Source organism: Staurois parvus, unplaced genomic scaffold, assembly GCF_062004578.1.
Source record: "Staurois parvus isolate SC_StPar_1 unplaced genomic scaffold, SC_StPar_1.0 ptg000006l, whole genome shotgun sequence".
NCBI lineage: Eukaryota > Metazoa > Chordata > Amphibia > Anura > Ranidae > Staurois > Staurois parvus.
The window spans coordinates 10,087,051-10,102,938 of record NW_028317802.1 but is presented as its reverse complement, the minus strand read 5'-3'; the positions used below and the strand labels follow the sequence as shown (position 1 = coordinate 10,102,938).

At 46.8% G+C, this 15,888-nt stretch overlaps 1 protein-coding gene across 2 annotated transcripts in view; it reads right to left on the bottom strand.

The window, feature by feature from the left end:
• Nucleotides 1-15,888, bottom strand: part of DIAPH1 (diaphanous related formin 1) — a 238,965-nt gene that overhangs the window by 89,558 nt on the left and 133,519 nt on the right. For both annotated transcript variants that reach the window (XM_089656710.1, XM_089656643.1), the window contains one exon: nt 13,797-13,936. In XM_089656710.1, the coding sequence (XP_089512836.1) occupies nt 13,797-13,936 (140 nt within the window). The remainder of the gene's footprint in view (nt 1-13,796; nt 13,937-15,888) is intronic.

Here is a 15,888-nt window from a genome sequence, read left to right as displayed (position 1 = left end):
CAGCTATGGGAGGCCCGTAATCTGCCAGCACCCTATGTCAAAAAATTCTACACACCAGCAGTGTGAGGAGACCTGAAAGTGGCACATGGCAGAGTGTGGCGATGGAGACAGCAGCAATGGGAGGCCGTACAGGGACCCATGAGAGACTCTGGACCTGGCAGCAGCATGAGGAGGCGGTATATAGGGGCCTATGGCAGATTAGGGGCCTGGCAGCAGCTATGGGAGGCCCGTAATCTGCCAGCACCCTATGTCAAAAAATTCTACACACCAGCAGTGTGAGGAGACCTGAAAGTGGCACATGGCAGAGTGTGGCGATGGAGACAGCAGCAATGGGAGGCCGTACAGGGACCCATGAGAGACTCTGGACCTGGCAGCAGCATGAGGAGGCGGTATATAGGGGCCTATGGCAGATTAGGGGCCTGGCAGCAGCTATGGGAGGCCCGTAATCTGCCAGCACCCTATGTCAAAAAATTCTACACACCAGCAGTGTGAGGAGACCTGAAAGTGGCACATGGCAGAGTGTGGCGATGGAGACAGCAGCAATGGGAGGCCGTACAGGGACCCATGAGAGACTCTGGACCTGGCAGCAGCATGAGGAGGCGGTATATAGGGGCCTATGGCAGATTAGGGGCCTGGCAGCAGCTATAGGAGGCCCGTAATCTGCCAGCACCCTATGTCAAAAAATTCTACACACCAGCAGTGTGTGAGGAGACCTCAAAGTGGCACATGTTTGAGGCATGATTCATGGCGGATTTAGTCAGTTGTGTCAGGAACTGGTGGTTTGAAATCCAGACTAATCCACGCCTGATTCATTTTCACAAACGTGAGTCTCTCCACACTTTGGGTGGACAGTCGTGTCCTCCGCGGAGTTACAATACCTCCTGCCGCACTAAACACGCGCTCCGATGCCACGCTACTGGCCAGGCATGACAGCCTTTCAAGGGCAAATTCAGCTAGTTGGGGCCAAAGGTCAAGTTTCGTTGCCCAGTAGTCAAGGGGATTGTCTACCTCGGTTGGCAGGGTGCTGTCCAAGTAGGCCTAAGCCTGTTGTTTGAGGTCCTGCTCCAGGTCCACCTGATGCTGCTGCTGCTGCTGCGGCTGGTTAGTAGTTTCCTCACTGCGCTGGTGAAGAAAGCTACTCATCATCGACTGCAGACTGAGGCAGCCGCTGCTGGTGGAGCTGCCACTGCTCCTACCACCCCACCCCTCCCCTGCTGCCATGGCAGCGGAACGCGAGCGCACAGGGCCCACAGTGTCTGAGGATGGACGTTGGCGCACAAAGGCAGAGACCAACTGACTACATAGGTGGTTTTTATAGTACGTTATTTTGGCCTCCCTCTCAGCAGGTGTGAAAAAGGCCACCATTTTGGAACGGTAGCGAGGGTCCAACAAGGTGGACAGCCAAAAGTCATCCCTCTGTCTGATGGTTATTATTCGGCTGTCGCTACGCAAGCAACCGAGCATGCTATGGGCCATTTGTGCCAAGGAATGCGAGGGACTCCCTGCCTCCATCTCCACAGCATACTGCCACGGTGCGTCTGGGTCCTCTGTCTCCTCCTCCTCCTCCTCTACCAGATGCTCCTGCTCCTCCACTCCTGTCCGCTGAGTGGAAAAACCACCCATTTCACTCAATAATTCCTGAGCACAAATGTCCTCCTCTACCTCCTCCTCTTCTTCCTGTCCTGCCCCCACAGGGGTCATGTGGCGTTGAGATCTGTGCGCCACGTCTACCGCACCCTGACCAGCCATTGTTAACAGCATTTGTTCAAGGACGTGCAACAGAGGAATGACGTCGTTCATCCCATAGTCCTGCCGACTCACGAATAGCGTGGCCTCCTCAAAGGGCCTGAGCAAGCGGCAGGTGTCACGCATGAGCTGCCAATGGCTGACATCGAAGATACACAGGGGAGTACCTTTATCCGCTTGTAACATCAGGAAATCGGTGATGGCCTTTCGCTGTTCGTAAAGGCGGTCTAACATGTGTAGGGTTGAATTCCACCTTGTTGCAACGTCGCAGATCAGGCGATGCTGTGGAATTCCGTTCTGCCGCTGCAGCTCAAGGAGGGTGTGCTTTGCGGTGTAGGAATGGCTGAAATGCATGCAAAGTTTACGTGACATTTTAAGGATGTCTTGCAGTGGGATGGTGGATTTTAAGAACCGCTTGACAACCAGATTGAACACGTGAGCCATGCATGGCGCATGGCACAACCTTCCTTGACGCAGAGCAGACACCATGTTCTTTCCGTTGTCGGTCAACATGGTTCCGATTTTCAGTTTGCGCGGAGACAGCCATCTGTCGATTTCTCTGTTCATTACACTCAGAAGTTCCTCCCCTGTGTGACTACGTTCGCCAAGGCATACCAGGTGCAGAACAGCGTGACACCGTTGCGCCCTGCACATGTGATATGCCGGTCGGGTAATGGGACTTGGCACGGGGGTGGCGGCTGAGGACACGGCGGAAGAAGAGGTGGTAGAGGCGGACATCTTTGCCGGACCAAGGACGTGCAAACGTGGAGGCAAAAGCGGCGTGACCTGTCCAAGTTGCTGGTGCGGCTGTGACGGCACCACGTTCACCCAGTGGGCCGTAAATGACATGTACTGTCCCTGACCATAGTTACAGCTCCACACGTCGGCGCTGCCGTGCACTTTGGCAGAGACCGACATGCTCAAAGACTGGCCCACCATGTCTTCTACATGTGAATGCAGGGCTGGCACTGCCTTTTTGGCGAAGAAATGACGGCTTGGCACTCTCCACCGCGGCGCGGCACAAGCCATCATTTCTCGGAAAGGTGCTGAGTCCACCACTTGGAAAGGGAGGGACTGCAGCACCAGCAACTTGGACAGGAGGACGTTCAGCTTTTGCACCGTCGGGTGCGTGCTCGCAAACTGTTGTCTCTTGGAAACGGATTCCAAGAAAGACTGCTGACGGAATCCGTGAAGAGGAGTAGCAGGAGAAGGAGCATCTGAACGAGCGGAAGATGCCAACGAGCGACAACTCCCCTCAGCAGAGGTGTTGGAGCCTTGACTGGCTGATGGAGGGCGATTGACGTCGGGTGACGGAGCAAGTAACGGAGCGGGTGATGGAGCGGGGGCTGGGGCGGGCAGAACCGCCGTATCTTTATCACGGTTTTCCCAGGCCACCAAATGGCGACGCTGCATATGCTGCTGCAACGCTGTAGTCCCAACATGGGCCCCCTGGCCACGCTTGACTTTCTGGCCACATAGTCGACATACGGCTACGTTTACTTCCTCGGGCGGCTTGACGAAAAATTGCCACACCGCCGAGTAGGAAACTTTGCCCCCGATACTCCTCACTGGCTGACTGCTGCTTCCTCCGTGCACACCGGCACCACTACTGGCCGTGGTGGTAGGCTGCAGTGGAGCTGGTGCTCTACTCCGTGGCCGTTTGGCTCCACTGACACTGCTGCGACCCTGCTGCTGTCTCCTGGGCAACCCACCGACTGTTTTGCTCGCTGCCAAGCTGCCACCCTCTTCTCCTGATGATGCGGAAGAAATTGCCTGATGACGACGAGGCTGCCAAGTGCGATCAACCTCCTCATCATCAAGTAGGGTCTCCGCCTCACTACTAGTCCCCTCGGCTGCGTCTGGGTCAGGAGACAGACCTGTCTCTAGACCGGCTACCGAGCCACTCTCCTCGCCACTACTTCTTCGCCTGGCTGCTGAAAAGGCGGATGTCTCCCCCCGTTCCTGACCGCCCTCTGTTAGCTCTTCCTCACTGTACAGTGGGGCTGAGCCCACAGCATGCGATACTTCGCTTGGTGAGGGAACACCAAAGGACAGGGGCAGGTAGAGGACACGTGATTTCAGTGGGCTTGGTCCCGGGCCATGCCAACTAACGGTTGTGTCTGACGTACCCACCGACCGTTGGCTGTAGGTGTCAGAGGTGACCTGGGAAGAGGAAGACGACCGAGCCAACCAATCGACGACGGCAGGGTTGTCGGTGGAGACACGACCGCTGGATGACACCGGGAGCACTGGCCTCTGGCTGCGAATAGTGCTGCCTCGACCCCTTCCTCTGCTGCCACGTCTGCTCGCTCCTAAAACATTGCCTCCTCTGCCACTCCTCTGCATGTTGTCTGACATACTCTTTAATTAAACGATTATGTGTCCCTGAGTAACAATTCTGTGTCCCTGAGTAACAATTCTGTGTCTGTGCGAGTAACAATTCTGTGGCCCTAAGTAACAGTTCTGTGGCCCTCAGTAACAATTCTGTGTCCCTGATTAACGTTTCTGTGGCCCCAAGTAACAGTTCTGTGGCCCTCAGTAACAATTCTGTGTCTGTGCGAGTAACAATTCTGTGTCTGTGCGAGAAACAATTCTGTGGCCCTAAGTAACAGTTCTGTGGCCCTCAGTAACAGTTCTGTTTCCCTGAGTAACAATTCTGTGTGAGTAAGAATTCTGTGTCTGTGCGAGTAAGAATTCTGTGGCCCTAAGTAACAGTTCTGTGGCCCTCAGTAACAGTTCTGTGGCCCTGAGTAACAATTCTGTGTTTGTGCGAGTAACAATTCTGTGTCTGTGCGAGTAACAATTCTGTCTGTGCGAGTAACAATTCTGTGGCCCTAAGTAACGGTTCTGTGGCCCTCAGTAACAGTTCTGTGTCCCTGTGTAACAATTCTGTGTCTGTGCGAGTAACAATTCTGTGGCCCTAAGTAACAGTTCTGTGGCCCTCAGTAACAATTCTGTGTCCCTGATTAACGTTTCTGTGGCCCCAAGTAACAGTTCTGTGGCCCTCAGTAACAATTCTGTGTCTGTGCGAGTAACAATTCTGTGTCTGTGCGAGTAACAATTCTGTGGCCCTAAGTAACGGTTCTGTGGCCCTCAGTAACAGTTCTGTGTCCCTGTGTAACAATTCTGTGTCTGTGCGAGTAACAATTCTGTGGCCCTAAGTAACAGTTCTGTGGCCCTCAGTAACAGTTCTGTGTCTGTGCGAGTAACAATTCTGTGTCTGTGCGAGTAACAATTCTGTGGCCCTAAGTAACAGTTCTGTGGCCTTCAGTAACAATTCTGTGTCTGTGCGAGTAACAATTCTGTGTCTGTGCGAGTAACAATTCTGTGGCCCTAAGTAAAGTTTCTGTGGCCCTAAGTAACAATTCTCCGGCACTCAGTAACAATTCTGTCTGTCCCTGAGTAACAATTCTCTGGCACTCAGTAACAATTCTGTCTGTCCCTGAGTAAAAATTCTGTGGCCCTAAGTAAAGTTTCTGGGGCCCTGAGTAACAATTATCTGGCACTCAGTAACAATTCTGTCTGTCCCTGAGTAACAATTCTCTGGCACTCAGTAACAATTCTGTCTGTCCCTGAGTAAAAATTCTGTGGCCCTAAGTAAAGTTTCTGTGGCCCTGAGTAACAATTCTCTGGCACTCCGTAACAATTCTGTCTGTCCCTGAGTAACAATTCTCTGGCACTCAGTAACAATTCTGTCTGTCCCTGAGTAAAAATTCTGTGGCCCTAATTAAAGTTTCTGTGGCCCTAAGTAACAATTCTCTGGCACTCAGTAACAATTCTGTCTGTCCCTGAGTAACAATTCTCTGGCACTCAGTAACAATTCTGTCTGTCCCTGAGTAAAAATTCTGTGGCCCTAATTAAAGTTTCTGTGGCCCTAAGTAACAATTCTCTGGCACTCAGTAACAATTCTGTCTGTCCCTGAGTAACAATTCTCTGGCACTCCGTAACAATTCTGTCTGTCCCTGAGTAACAATTCTCTGGCACTCAGTAACAATTCTGTCTGTCCCTGAGTAAAAATTCTGTGGCCCTAAGTAAAGTTTCTGTGGCCCTGAGTAACAATTCTCTGGCACTCCGTAACAATTCTGTCTGTCCCTGAGTATGAATTCCGTGGCCCTAACTAGCGTTTCTTTGTCCCTAAGTAACAGTTCTGTGGCCCTGAGTAACAATTCTGTGTCTGTGCGAGTAACAATTCTGTGGCCCCCAGTAACAGTTCTGTGGCCCTCAGTAACAGTTCTGTGTCTGTGCGAGTAACAATTCTGTGTCTGTGCGAGTAACAATTCTGTGGCCCTAAGTAAAGTTTCTGTGGCCCTCAGTAACAGTTCTGTGTCTGTGCGAGTAACAATTCTGTGTCTGTGCGAGTAACAATTCTGTGGCCCTAAGTAAAGTTTCTGTGGCCCTAAGTAACAATTCTCTGGCACTCCGTAACAATTCTGTCTGTCCCTGAGTAACAATTCTCTGGCACTCAGTAACAATTCTGTCTGTCCCTGAGTAAAAATTCTGTGGCCCTAAGTAAAGTTTCTGTGGCCCTGAGTAACAATTCTCTGGCACTCCGTAACAATTCTGTCTGTCCCTGAGTATGAATTCCGTGGCCCTAACTAGCGTTTCTTTGTCCCTAAGTAACAGTTCTGTGGCCCTGAGTAACAATTCTGTGTCTGTGCGAGTAACAATTCTGTGGCCCTAAGTAACAGTTCTGTGGCCCTCAGTAACAGTTCTGTGTCTGTGCGAGTAACAATTCTGTGGCCCTAAGTAAAGTTTCTGTGGCCCTCAGTAACAGTTCTGTGTCTGTGCGAGTAACAATTCTGTGTCTGTGCGAGTAACAATTCTGTGGCCCTAAGTAAAGTTTCTGTGGCCCTAAGTAACAATTCTCTGGCACTCAGTAACAATTCTGTCTGTCCCTGAGTAACAATTCTCTGGCACTCAGTAACAATTCTGTCTGTCCCTGAGTAAAAATTCTGTGGCCCTAAGTAAAGTTTCTGTGGCCCTGAGTAACAATTCTCTGGCACTCCGTAACAATTCTGTCTGTCCCTGAGTAACAATTCTCTGGCACTCAGTAACAATTCTGTCTGTCCCTGAGTAAAAATTCTGTGGCCCTAAGTAAAGTTTCTGTGGCCCAGAGTAACAATTCTCTGGCACTCCGTAACAATTCTGTCTGTCCCTGAGTATGAATTCTGTGGCCCTAACTAGCGTTTCTTTGTCCCTAAGTAACAGTTCTGTGGCCCTGAGTAACAATTCTGTGTCTGTGCGAGTAACAATTCTGTGGCCCTAAGTAACAGTTCTGTGGCCCTCAGTAACAGTTCTGTGTCTGTGCGAGTAACAATTCTGTGTCTGTGCGAGTAACAATTCTGTGGCCCTAAGTAAAGTTTCTGTGGCCCTAAGTAACAATTCTCTGGCACTCAGTAACAATTCTGTCTGTCCCTGAGTAACAATTCTGTGGCCCTAAGTAAAGTTTCTGGGGCCCTGAGTAACAATTCTCTGGCACTCAGTAACAATTCTGTCTGTCCCTGAGTAACAATTCTCTGGCACTCAGTAACAATTCTGTCTGTCCCTGAGTAAAAATTCTGTGGCCCTAAGTAAAGTTTCTGTGGCCCTAAGTAACAATTCTCTGGCACTCAGTAACAATTCTGTCTGTCCCTGAGTAACAATTCTCTGGCACTCAGTAACAATTCTGTCTGTCCCTGAGTAAAAATTCTGTGGCCCTAATTAAAGTTTCTGTGGCCCTAAGTAACAATTCTCTGGCACTCAGTAACAATTCTGTCTGTCCCTGAGTAACAATTCTCTGGCACTCAGTAACAATTCTGTCTGTCCCTGAGTAACAATTCTGTGGCCCTAATAACGTTTCTGTGGCCCTAAGTAACAATTCTCTGGCACTGAGTAACAATTCTGTCTGTCCCTGATTATGAATTCTGTGGCCCTAACTAGCGTTTCTTTGTCCCTAAATAACGATTCTGTGGCCCTCATTAACAAGTCTGTGTCCCTGAGTAATGGTTCTCTGTCCCTAAGTAACTTTTCTCTGTCCCCAATTATCGTTTCTGTGGCCCTAACTCTGTCCCTGTCCCTAGTACAGAGCGGTCTGCCTCTGTTCAATAACTGCAGGCAAATGAAGAATTCCAAAATGGCCGCTATTTATAGCTCGACCATTACACAGTGCTGGCTGGCTGGCTGCTGATTGGCTGATGCGATCACATGTAGTTGAGGAATGCATTATGGGTCAGCGCGCCTTGTCTGCGCGCCTTCCCAGACATCCCCGCTCCGTCGCCGCACATGTCAGCCGCCATTTTCTGAAAAATTTCGATTCGCGCGTCCGAATTAGGCTATTTTTCGGATTCGGCACGAATCAAAATTTTTCCGATATTCGACTCGAATTCCACTTCGGATACTTCGATTCGCTCATCTCTACATATTATGTATAATGCCTAATATATGGACAAACAGACCACAGCTTCAAGCTCAGCTAAAATCTGTTAAGCAAGAATCATAGAGGTGGGAACAGAACATTGCTTCTGAAATTGTTAGTTCACCAACTGTCATTCTAGTGCATTGGCTTCAAGGTTCTCAGCATAACTGACCAGGAACAAGTATAGATAGGTAAACAAATCAGACACTTCTTACCAGCATGAACGTTCCAGGCCATTGACTCATGAAGCATTCATACCAAACAGCCCGGAAACAAGCAATGTTTGAAAATAAGCCAGCAATAGCAGACCCCTGTATCTCTCCAATGACAGGGTCACTTTAACCACTAGCCTACAGGGCACTTATACCCCCTTTCCTGCCCAGGCCGATTTCCTGCTTTCAGCGCTGTTGCACTTTGAATGACAATTGCGCGGTCATGCAACACTGTACCCATATGAATTTTTTATAATTTTTTTGTGACAGAGCTTTATTTTGGTGGTATTTAATCACCTCTGGGTTTTCTTTTTTCTTAAACAAACCAAAAACCACAGAAAATTTTGAAAAAAAAAAAGTTTCTTAGTTTTTGTTATAAAATGTTGTAAATAGGTGATTTTTCTCCTTCACTGATGTGTACTAATGAGGCTGCACTGATGGGCACTGGTAGGCTGCACTGATGGACACGGATAGGTGGCACTGATGAGGACCTGGTAGGTGGCACTGATGGGCATTGACAGGCATCACTGATGGGCACTGACAGGCAGCACTCATATATGGCACTGACGGGCACTGAAATGTGGCACAAATGTGGCACTGGCAGGCGGCATGGATGAGCACTGAGAGCTGGCGCTGCTGGGGCTACACAGATCATCAGGGCACATGGATCATCAGTGCTCTGATGATCTGTGTATATGTCGCCTCCAAGGAATACCGATTACCGTCTCTCCTCTCTTCACGAGCTGTCAGCGTGACAGCTCGTGGGGAGAGAAATGCCGATAACCAGCATTTCCCTGTTTACATGTGATCAGCTGTGATTGGACACAGCTGATCACACAACCGAGCCAACATCTTCAGCTCTTTCCGTGGATCGGTGATCCTCTGTGTCCAAGGGACACAGCACACTGCCGATCGCCACGCTGAGCGCTCCGGGAGCCGCGCATGCGCGGTTAGAATGGGAGGACGTCATATGACGTCCTCCCAGAACGAGAGAACCACCTTGCGTCCGTCATATTACTATATGGCGGGTGGGAGGCAGTTAAAGCAATAAAGAAAAAAAGTCTGACACCCCTAACCCCATTCCCCTGCTTGTTGCTGTATGCTTAAGCACTGCACAAAGAGCCCTAAAATGCTTCCCTGGGGGCTCCATTTTAGGCCCCAACAACACACTACTTATGTGATTCTTCTGTGAAAATGTTTTGAAGTAGCTGTTCGTATCACAAAGGAATTCCTGGCTTGAATGAATTAAAGGTTTCCTTCTAAGATAAAGCAAACGTTACATTAAAGATTGAAATATAATTTCTTGGTAGTATGTGATATAGTGGCATCATTCATTGGGTCCTATATATGGGCATGTGAAGAGGCTCAGCTACCCTCTCACTTAAATATTTTTTAACCAATTGCCTACCGGGCACTTTTACCCCCTTCCTACCCAGGCCAAATTTTCAGCTTTCAGTGCTGTCGCACTTTGAATGACAATTGCGCGGTCATGGAACACTGTACCCAATCAAAATTTTTATAATTTTTTTGGAGACAGACAGAGCTTTCTTTTGGTGGAATTTAATCACCACTGGGTTTTTTTTTTTTTTTGCTAAACAAACTAAAAAGGACTGAAAATTTTGAAAAACAAAAAGTACAAAACGTTTTTCTTAGTTTCAGCTATAAAATTTTGTAAATAAGTAGTTTTTCTCCTTCACTGATGTGCACTAATGAGGCTGCAGTGATAGGCTGCTCTGATGAGGAGGCACTGATAGGCATCACTGGTGGGAATTGACAGGCATCACTGATGGGCACTGAAAAGCACCACTCATAAATGGCACTGACTGACGGCACTGATAGGCATCCATGACTGGCATTGATAGGCAGCACTAAAATGCAGCTCTGATGGGCACTGATATGTGGCATTGGTGTGCACTGATATACACTGATGGGACACTGGTATGTGGCATTGATGGGCACTGACAGGTGGCAATTATGGTCGCTAAAAGAAGAACTCATGGGGTTAAAACTGATGATCAGTGCCCTGGTGATCAGTGTAGATGTCCCCTCTGTGGAATGCCGCTTACCAACTCTCCTCTCACGCTGTCAGCGTGAGGCGAGGACTGCCGATAACTGACATTTCCTATTTACATGCGATCAGCTGTCATTGGACACAGCTGATCACATGATAGAGCCTGTGTCATCAGCTCTTTACTGCGATCAGTGAGCCACTGTGTCCTGGGTACAGTGCACCACCGATCAACAGGGAGCGCATGCGCAGCTAGAGTGGGAGGTGGTCATATGAAGTCCTCCCAGAACAAGAGAGTTGCCACCCTCCCATCATTTCCTTATATGACAGGTGTTTAAAAGATTGGGTGGATCTGCCATGATTTGGGGGCTGTTAGGTAGCCAGTGGGAGGCACCTCGGTGCTTCCTGTGGCAGTCACATCTCATTGCTTTCTACATACATCAGTTGTGAGAGAAGTTAGAGAGGAAGTTGTGAGCTTTAGCTTTTGATAGGACATTTAAAATTGCATATCACTAATGGTACTGTTTACTGTGCTTGGAATGCACGTTTTGTGGAAAGGAGGAGTGTTCTTAAGCTTGCCTGAATGGACTATGAGGGTACTACTGTGATTATATACAGGGGTAAAGAAAGGGTTACTTTAAGACAGCAATGGGCAAACTACAGCCCGGCGGACCTTTTAATCCGGCCCGCGGAGCTAGGCTCCCGCTAGGCTCCTCTCACAGTCCGCCCTGAAGACCGGTGTAGCATGAAAATCTGTCTCCTATGAGGATCTGTCCCCCTCGACGTATCTGCGCATGTGCCGGAGATCGCCGATCGGCTGCTAATGCCTGAAACTGGCACATGCGCAGATACATCGAGGGGGACAGATCCTCATAGGAGACAGATTTTCATGCTACACCGGAACGGCGCGGGAACACGGCGAGAGGAACGCGCGGAGCAAAGGTAAGTGAATTGACACAGGGGGGACTTGGGGACTTAATATGGGGGATGAATTACTATATGGGGAATGAATTACTATATGGGGGATGAATTACTATATGGGGGATGAATTACTATATGGGGGGATGAATTACTATATGGGGGGATGAATTACTATATGGGGGGATGAATTACTATATGGGGGGATGAATTACTATATGGGGGGATGAATTACTATATGGGGGGATGAATTACTATATGGGGGATGAATTACTATATGGGAGATGAATTACTATATGGGAGATGAATTACTATATGGGGGATGAATTACTATATGGGGGATTAATTACTATGCTTACTATGGGGGAATATTACTATACTTACTATGGATGACACATACACATCATTCATCTACTCTTGGTCCGGCCCCCGGGTCCAATATATGAACCCATTGCGGCCCTCAAGTCACAAAGTTTGCCCACCCCTGCTTTAAGACATAGCTGACCAATATCATCTAAGACTGGAGCCAAAACATATGTGACTGTTTTAGAATAAGCAAAATCCAAAAGAGAATATACATGCTTTTCTTTTACTCAGAGGTCTAAACTTTCACATTTCAACAAAGAGAGCAGAATAGGGAGGGCATATTTTCTTTATGAAAGTAATATATTTTTACCAAGAGAGCCAACATGCGTATTAAAGACTGAATCCATGCCTCTTCACCAAAGAATAATGACAGCTCTTGTGTAGTAACCCTAATCAGTAGAATTGGATCTTCTTCCCTTCTACAATGCGATAAATATGTTTTTATTTTTTTTACACATTTTTTTTTTTCATTTATTGCTATCACAATGGGACTATCAAGACATGCAATAACATGGGCAGGTGACAGGGCCTCCAGTTTATCCCATGCCCATCAATGCAACCAAACACCAATAGTTACACCAGCCGAGGAATGAAAGCTGTGATCCCGGATGATACATGTCACTTCTAGGGTCATTAGTAGCAGAAGGGATCAGGGAATTAGGGTGCCCTGTAAAAGTGATCGGGCAAGCAGTTGTGAGCTTGGATTAACCAATTTTCTACCATGACATCTATAAATGTAGATTTTTAGACATGTGCCTAAAGTGGAACTCCAGAATAAGCAAATATCATCTAAATAACAAGGTCGCGTGTATTCTTACTTGAATCTTTGCTATGGTTTGTGTATTTCTGCCAGATTCGTGCTGTCATCCAGTGTGAAACTTTCTCTCTGTGTACACATTTCCTGTAATAAGACCAGTCACTGCTGCTCTCTCTCCTTGTGCAGGGTGACTGGTCTCATCTTAGTCCCCTCCTGTAGGTTTCTGCAGGCAGCCTGTTGTTGGTGAAGCCTACAGAGCTCCTCCCACAGTTATGCTCTCTGCTCAGACTGTACAGCACAGTGATTTCACTGGGTTTGCAAAGACATTTAGTGCACACAAGTGGATTTAAAATCTTTGCGGCTGTTGAAAAGAAATATATTTAATGTTTTTGTGCCTATAGTTCAGCTTTAACTTCAGATTTTTTCGCATCGGATTGCTTCTCTTCTAGGGCACCAGCACACTTACTGGTTGTTAGATATGCTCAGTAACTTCCTCCTCTTGTGAAATAGTACTGCTTAATGAGGTCAAACATGAAAATGGTGCAAGAGACAAGAGGTGGTGAGTAGAACTGGCAACAATGGACTATTTGCATAGCAGAGTACCACAGTATATGGAGGCCCCATGATGCTCTGGGAAGTAAATCAAACACCAGTGGAGGTGCCTACTAGACTGATAGAACCAGGGATCTACCTTATGGATGGACAGGAACACTGCCCGATATCATTAAAGATACAATGAGCTTCTGTTTAAAGGTTTGACCCAGTCTATGCCTATCACATACACAAAAATAGGCAGATGGAGAATAGTCCCTATTGCAAGGGACTCCAGCACAGAGGGCTATTACTGTGCCCAACAGAAAAGGGTAAGGTCAAAACTACAAAACAAAGAGCTCAAAAGTTAAACATACTTTTTCTGATAATATGCACAGTGATCTTTCACATTTCTGCATTTTTATGCACAGTTCAGTTTTAGTAAAAGAACGCAATCTAGTCTCCTACTCTAGTAACTTTTCCATACCAAATGTGGCTTACCAACAAGTATTAAAAATAAATCAGGTTCCTGAGTGTAAAAGGATTAAGGACTTTTGCCTTACATCTTATCCTCTCTTTTAATTTCTTTTGATTATAATCAAAAGAGAGAAATGGTTCTGCAGCAACCCTAACTATGCAGTCCATTGGCTTCTACTGCAGCATAATTAAAACTGTGTGCAGTCAAAGTCAACATTTCTGTTGTATTGCTTGTTAAAAGAACATATCACTTGGATCATATTGAGCCTACTGCAAGCAGTGAAAGCAACTGGCACTACCTGTGGGCCCAAGAGGAAAAATCAACAAGCTGTCCATCTACTGTTAGAAAAGGGAAATACAAAAATTAATTTGGAATCCTAAACTTACATGTCCTCAGGCTGGGGAAGAATGCACAGAGCAGACAGCAGTTTCAAAGCATCAACCATCATGGCAGGGACTGTGGGGTCCACGGCTCTTGCCAGAAGCCGGATCCCATCTTCTGTCTCCAGTACTGTTTTTATTCCAAACTATAAATGGAGATGAGACAAACTTGTTAAGAAATACCAATAGACTATACAGTACAACATACCAATAAGTCAATCCACTCCAAACATGCAGTATTTAATTCAAATGTGGTGTTTTCTTTTGTATGGTAAGGTTCATGGAGTTTACCATCATAATGTTATATGTGGTATTTTGTACAAAACACAGTTTGTAAAGATTATCACAGAAAATCAGATTATCATTGGATTTTGCTCTTGAAATAATGCTTCCTTCTGACTGGCAATTATTGGGAAGTTTGATAAAGTGTGTTCCATTCAGAATAACACAAAAGAGATCCGCTCCAGGTGGCCAAAAAGGACTTTATAAATCAATTACAGATTAATCAGAAGGCTTTCAATAGTTAAACTGTCATGTAAAAATTAACTATTGCATATCTATGCAATACTTGCATGTTAACTGAAAAAATAATGAGATAAAACAAGCACATTTCAAGTCAGGGGCGGACTGACAACTCATGGGGGCCCCCCGTGCAATAGGGGATCATGGGGCCCCTGTGTCCTTGCCCAAACTCAAAAAAGCCTATGAAAAAGGTACCAGGGGCATCTCATGAGGCCCCCTACTGACCCCGGGCCCTCGGGCAGTGCCCGAGTTTCCAAATGGTCAGTCCACCCCTGGTTCAAGTAGCTCAATCAGCCTAATGACTTGAGCCCTTACAGTATACAGTATGTATATACACTCCAATGTTATGTGTGCTCTGCTGTTCTACATCTGTTTAGAAACTAGATTAAGGCTAGGTTCACATATGTGCGGGTGGTGGGGCTGCGGATCCGCATGAAAATCCGTGCAGCCGCACCACCTGCACAGTGGAATGCGGACCCGCGGCCGGGTGACATTAGTTCTAATGGAACGCCGCCCGCACTGGAAGACACAACCGTACTGAGAACCGAGGTTCCCGTGTAGGCTGCGTTTTCAGAAGAAGTGCAGGGACTTCTTTCCTGCGTGTCACGGGAGTCCATTCAAATGAATGGGCTCTTGTGCCCACGCAAAATGCGGCTTGCACGGCCACATATATGTGAACCAGGGGTAAGTATACTATAGAAGCCAATGACTGGAGGACCATGATTGGATTTCTAATTCACTAAAAGCATGAGGGCCTTATTGTTTGCTCATAAAAATGTAGATTACATGATAACTATGATTCCGATGCATTAATCACTCACAGTGGCCACTAGCAATCATATACCTGTTATTTAAAATAAAATGGTCCACAAAATGTTATATACTGTACAGATATCTGTCTGCCATTTTAAAACATGGTCCATTCTCAGTTAAGGGCACATAAAAAAAAAATAATAGAACAAAGTCAACCTATTTTGCACAGAAATCAGTCCATTTGCTGTCTTTTATAGGTACATGTACATAATTAAACCATCTTTTGCATCCACAAAGATAGGTCAGAAAAAAATGACTGCAGCTGAGCCATAACTTACTTCAAAAGTGACCTCAGAGACTCCATCTGCTGTTTCAACTTGTGCCCAACTTTTATTTTTTATTTAATTGGTATCCATATAATTTCAAAGTAGTGTGTATAAAACGCAGATGCAGCAGTTATTTGCACAGAAATCGTCACATCGTAAGAATTACTAGATTTAGATATACATGCCAATCGCTTGGAAATTTCACCCTTCTGGAACAAGTATTCTGTGGCTCATCCTTTTGCCTCCCCAACCTCCCTACTGGTCCTTTCAAAGTGATAGGTGCCTCTCTGATGAAGAGGCACCTGAACCCATCTACTCTAGGGTAGAGGAGATGGGTTCAGGCTCGAACTTTACAGGAAACGTCAATATTCCCATACAATTGCCACTGTCTCTATTCTCTAGTTCAACTAGAGCTAGACGGTTTTGATATGTGGTAAAGATAACCCTGCTAGGTCACTTTTTCACCATTTGGTCAGTTTGAACTGCACAGGGTTGTG